The sequence below is a fragment of the Cyprinus carpio genome, chromosome A5, assembly GCF_018340385.1.
Source record: "Cyprinus carpio isolate SPL01 chromosome A5, ASM1834038v1, whole genome shotgun sequence".
Classification (NCBI taxonomy): domain Eukaryota; kingdom Metazoa; phylum Chordata; class Actinopteri; order Cypriniformes; family Cyprinidae; genus Cyprinus; species Cyprinus carpio.
The window spans coordinates 2,982,215-2,988,436 of NC_056576.1; the positions used below are offsets into that span (position 1 = coordinate 2,982,215).

A 6,222-nucleotide genomic window follows, 5' to 3' on the forward strand; every position below is an offset into this window, starting at 1 on the left:
AACGCATCCCTGCAGTCTATTACCAGCAGCGGGGGGGATCCAGGTTCTGTCCCCACCAAAGAACAACATTCAGTGAGCACGATGGAAACGGAAAGGGAGCGGAAAGCCCCACTTTGGCACCTTAAGAGGAAGAAGTGCAGAAGTATTTGTTGATGGAGAGTAAATGGCTGAAAACCTCATGATGGTTATTTGTTCTTTCTCTTTGCTTTAAAAGCTTGGGCTGAGAGGAGGATCTGCGATGAGAAGCTGATGATTTAAAGCTCAGGAAACACCAGGACGGCTCATTCACATCTGTCTTTTGACAAATTGATTTGTTGCTCATTTGTAAGTCGCTTTGCATAAAAGCATCTGCTAAATGCATAAATGTAAAATGCATTCATGTAAATGCACAAGGTGTAAAATGCATAATGTAAAAGCATAAAATTAAAATGCCTAAGTGTAAATATGATGCGTAAATAGACTGTAAATGCATAATCTAAACTGTGTAAATGTAAAATGCATGCATGTAAATGCATGTGTAAATGTAAATGCATAAATTTAAATGCATATTGCTAATGTAAATGCATAGTGGAAATGCATAACTGAAAATATGCTAAAATGTAATGCATAAAGTAAACGCATACAGTATAAATGCATAAATGTAAATGCAAAAACGTAAAAGCATGCATATAAACATACCACGAAAATGCATAAAGTCCAGAAATCACATATGACACTGAAATTTGGCGTGTTTGGGTGTTTAATCAGATTTCATCAGTAAACCTGTCTTGTAACGTCAAAGTAAAAACATGTACAGTAACAGTTGATTGAAATCACACAAATATCAGTTGAAATCATCAGAGCGTCTTCTGCGCGGCTCCCTGCAGACGGTTGTGTTCCCGCAGCCTAAAACACAGCAGAATCAAACTAATGAAACAGTCTGAGCAGATTCAGAAGAACCTCATGTTTCACGTCAGACTCGTTTTACTGACCTGACCGCATTGGATCTTGATGGAAAAAAATTCCAGCAGGCGTCGCAGGGGTCGTAGTCGCCCTGCACGTCCATACTGTTAGGAGAAAGACCAGATCAATACAGAATGCATCAGTGATACAACTGACCCAAGATGGAAGGATGGATGATTACGGGAAAATATAATTCCATTAATATCAGAGATGCCCACAAGTTGACCCCTGTTGACCTTTGATTGGCCCCACCATGCTGGTATACCAAGTGAAAGGAAAAAATAGAGGGTGGGAAAAAAACTTGCCATGCCATTTTCTTCTTTGGTACTTTTTAAAACTTTTTAGCAGTTTGAATGTGATAAAAAAGTGATAAAAATAATTAAAAATAAACTCAAAAAAACTTAACTTTTTTTAATCAATTGGTAAAAAAGATATAAAATTTGTGTAAATATATCTAAAAAGTGTTATATAGCATTTAGCATTTTTTTTATTTTATTGGAGTATATAGTATATATAATATATATATATATATTTACACACACACACACACACACACACACAGCACACACACACCCATATTTATATATTCTTACATGTACAAAAATAAAAATATAAAAAAAAGTAATATAGTAATTATCGCTACTTACAGGATAAGACCTATTACTATATTTAATATAAGTATAAATAGTAACTACATAAATATATTCTTTAATGTAGTCTGATTAATAAGCGAAAAATGTGTGATGAAGTAATTTTTCTAATTCAATGTGACAGCAACTAATTTACTACATTATAAAAAAGAATTAATACTATAAATATTTCACAATAAAATAATATTACATAATAGCTTGATTTTTACATTCAATAATACGTATTTAATTTCGTAATTGTCAAACATTTAAAACCATCAAACTTTTACTTTTTGACAGAAAACCGCAGGAGACCTGTTCAGAAAGAAGATCCCAGGCTAATCTCTCACGATCATAATGAGTTTTCTTTCACGGGACGTTCTGTGCCTTCACCTCGTGGCCTCGAGCGGAGAAGCACAGGGACGACCTTTTACCGCAAACGCCTCCACGAGTTAACCGGCATGAACACGCAGCTTCCTCCAAGCGCGAGAGGACATTAGACAGATGGAGCTGGCGCTTCGGCGGTCAGTCCTGAGAGGAGATGGTCTGCCCCATCAGGACACACAGGGGTCAAACCTCAATGATCTCACTGTTCCTGCTCCTCCTGACATCATTACACACATCAGACTAACCCTCTATCGCGTTTAACTCACACCTCACAGAAAACATCCTTACGTCCTGATGTTGTTTTACTGCAGCAAAATATTTGCTTACACATAAAATATTTTCTTGAAGTTGATGAAAATGTAAGTTTATATTTCACTAATTCCATGACATATTTGCACATTTACATGACATGCAGGTAAATAAATACAATTTTGAATCTGTTTTTAGAGTTTAATTTTGAGTTTGTAGCTGGACTTTTTAGTTGTGATAGCCTCAGTCCACATTACATTCACACTGGTGTGTTACGAACTCAATTAAACTGAATTAAATAATAATTAATTATTATGTATGTTTTTATTATAATATTTTATAGTATTGAATTGAATGTTTATATAATATAGTTTTATTTAAAATTTAAGTTTTATTATTTTTTTTATTTTGTCATTTTTATTTATTATTTATTAACAATAATAATAAGTTGGAGTATTATTCATATTTTTTATATTATTTTATTTATACAAATGTTTATCTTTATATAATACCAAATAAAAATAATAATAATAATTAATAAGTAACTAATAAACCTGTAAACTTATGAAAAATAATAAGAAAGAGACAAAAGCTACTAAAGTATAAAGATATAATCACTGTAATATTAATAATTATTAATTATTATTAAAATATTATACAATGATTATATATATATATTAATATTGAGATTATACTATAATATCTTTATTTTATATAATAATAATAATAATAATAATAACATTATTATTATTATTATTATTATTCTTATTTATTATATTTAACTCTAATTATAAAAATAAAGACAAATATATTACTGTTGTGAATGACAACTGTACTTTAAAATAAAATATAAATATATATTTAATAATTATAACAATAATTTTTATTTACTCACCTAACAAGTTAATAGTCTTACAATTCTTAAAATTTGAAAACCCTTGGCGCTTTTTATTGGCTAAATAGTGGTCAAATGCTGCAAAATTATGAAATTATGTAAATGTTTAAATACGATTAACCTAGTGTGTACTGAGTTCCCAAATGCATGTTTACGTGTTCAGCAGACTGATGCAGATGTTGAAGCTTTACCGGTGTGTGAAGCAGCTGTTTAGAGCAGAACGGACGAGTCTATATGAATAATGTGGTGTGTTTTTACCTGACCAGCTCCTCGTTGTACAGGGATTTGGGCGACTCTCGGCCGAGGATGTACACCTGACCCTTAAAGACAGACAGCTGCACGCGACCCTCCACGTTCTCCTGAGATTTATCAATGCAGTGACGGACGAATTCACACTCCGGACTGTACCAGAACCCTGAGAGAGAGAGAGAGAGAGAACCACAGCACTTCATTAATACTGATCTACGTCAAATATCAGAGATTTTCTTGTAAACCAGAGCTTCTCAAACTCTATTGCCCAAGACGATATTCAAAGGCCTTCCAAATAATACAATTCTGTAGTTTCAGAAGTTCAACAAGCAAATATTCATCAGGGTTCACATGCTTCAAGACCAATGAATTTGCATTACTTTTCTAGTCGGATGTGACTGTTTATTATTATGATTATGATCATTATTACTAAACAAACAAGCAATTTCTTAGCCATTTCTACCTGATAATATATTTTAAAGCTTAACATTACACTAGAAAAAAACATTTTATTCATTATAGAAATTTCCATGACTTTTCCAGGTCTAGAAATTATTCTTTCTAAATATAAAATAAATATATGATATTAATAGATATAATGAATGTTAAAATATCATTAAATTTTTTTTATAGTTTTTATTTTATCGTTTTTTGTCTCATTTTAAATCAGTGTCTTCGAACACAAGCCAACCCCACCACTACACCATTTTCTAAACAACTCCCGCAGTGTGTAAAGATTATTCGATTGTTTGTGGACGTCAGAAACACGTGTCCCATCCAGTCTGATGTATTCAGGCGCACAGGTGTGTGAAGCCCGTCTCTCTGTGATTCAGACTCTAATGAGTTTAATCTGAGGCGAGCGTCCCGCTGCTCACTCCTCTGAGGGACGGGGCCCCGCACTCACATAACGCTTTAATTATAGGGCCTCTGTAATCAGCCGCTAATGGCCCAAATCCTATTATGTGAGAGGAGGAGCAGAGACCTGCTGCTGCTCACAACAGACAGATGAACACACCTGAGACACCGCAGACAGACAGACAAACAGAGAGACAGAAAGAGAGAAACAGACAGACAGACAGACAGACAGAGAGATATACAGATGAAGAAACAGACAGACATACATAGAGACAGACAGAAACACAGACATGGAGATGGACAGACTGATGGACAGAGAGACAAACAAGATGGACAGGTGGACAGAGAGACAGTAAGACAGACAGACAGACAGACATACACTGAGATGGACAGACAGACAGAGAAACAGAGAAACAAACAGACCAACATAGAGATGGAAGGGCAGACAGAGAGGCAGACAGACAGACAGAGAGACATACAGATGAAGAGACAGACAGACATACATAGAGAAAGACAGAGAGACAGACGGAAAGACAGACAAACAGAAGACATGGAGATGGACAGACAGATGGACAAACCGTGGACAGGTGGACATCAGAACAAACAAGATGGAAAGGTGGACAGAGAGACAGAAAATCAGAAGACAGAGCTGGACAGACAGACAGAGACATAAACAGATGAAGACCCCTGAGACACACAAACGCACAGACTTACCGAGAGACAGACAGACAGACACTTTGAATTCACAATATTTACTTGAAGCTAACTTGAAGTCCCCCTGAAAATTTTATAAAGTTTATATTTCAATCATTACATGACACATTTGCATGTTCCTGGTCACATGACATGCAGGTTGAATCCCTTTTTAACGTTTTATTTTGACTATGTAGCTGGACTTTAAAGTGGATGCAAACAGAGAGACAGACAGACAGAAGACATAGAGATGGACAGACAGACAGACAGAGAGACATAAACACTTTGAATTCACAATTTGAACTGAATTGAATTGAACTGAACTGAATTGACAGAGAGACAGACAGACAAACAGAAGACATAGAGACAGACAGAAAGGCAGACAGACAGAGCGATAGAGAGATGAAGACACCTGAGACACACAAACATACAGACAGACAGACAGACAGACAAACATACATACATACAGACAGACAGAAGACAGACAGACAGGACAGACAGAGAGACAGAAAAACAAAGACATAGAGACAGACAGATAGACATAAAGACAGATGGTCAGACAGACTGAGAGACAGAGAGATAGACAGATGAAGACACCTAAGACACACAAACACACAGACAGACAGAGAAAAGAGAGAGAGAGACGGAGAGAGAGTGAGTGAGAGGGAGAGATAGACAAACAGACAAACAGACAGAGAGACAGAGAGACAGCGATAGACAGATGAAGACACCTGAAACACACAAACACAGAGACTTACAGACAGACAAACAGAAAGACAGACAGACAGACAGATAGAGAAACAGATAGACAGACAGAGAGAGAGAGATAGATAGATGAAGACACCTGAGACACACAAACACACATACAGACAGACATCAGACATCCTCTTTGTTGCCTCAGTTCGAGCTGAACTGTAAATCTGAGTTGGTTTGTAATCGCAGCTCAACCCTGATCCGTACCATTATAGATGAGCTCGGAGAACTTGATGCCGAGACTCTGTTTGATCTTCCGAACCTCTCGGTCCATAGTGAAGGTCTCGATGTCCAGATGAGCGTGGAGCAGGACGGTTCCGCCAGGGGTTTCGTAGATACCTGATGGGTAAAGAAAATGAAAAAAATATTTGTTTGCGTCTTCTATTTTTGGGCCTTTGCTTTTGTGCTACCGTTACAAAACTGATTAACACAAGAAGAGTAACATCAAGACAATGTGTAGTAAAAATAAGAACAGCATTAAAAGATTTTTCTGTGCTGATTTTTGGGAACAATCCCAATAAATCTGAATGATGGTTTGTCATGACGACAGGTGTTTGACGGGCACCAACT

The 6,222-nt window shown here is 36.0% G+C and overlaps 1 protein-coding gene across 1 annotated transcript in view; it reads right to left on the minus strand.

Annotated features, from left to right (window-relative positions):
* Nucleotides 1–828: 828 nt before the first annotated feature.
* Nucleotides 829–6,222, minus strand: part of LOC109044932 (argininosuccinate synthase-like) — a 29,203-nt gene continuing 23,809 nt past the window's right edge. Inside the window, exons 11-14 of the mRNA XM_042757231.1 lie at nt 5,860–5,991; nt 3,361–3,517; nt 972–1,046; nt 829–885 (exon numbers count right to left, since the gene is read on the minus strand). Coding sequence (XP_042613165.1) covers nt 837–885; nt 972–1,046; nt 3,361–3,517; nt 5,860–5,991 — 413 coding nt within the window. The 3' untranslated portion in view covers nt 829–836. The remainder of the gene's footprint in view (nt 886–971; nt 1,047–3,360; nt 3,518–5,859; nt 5,992–6,222) is intronic.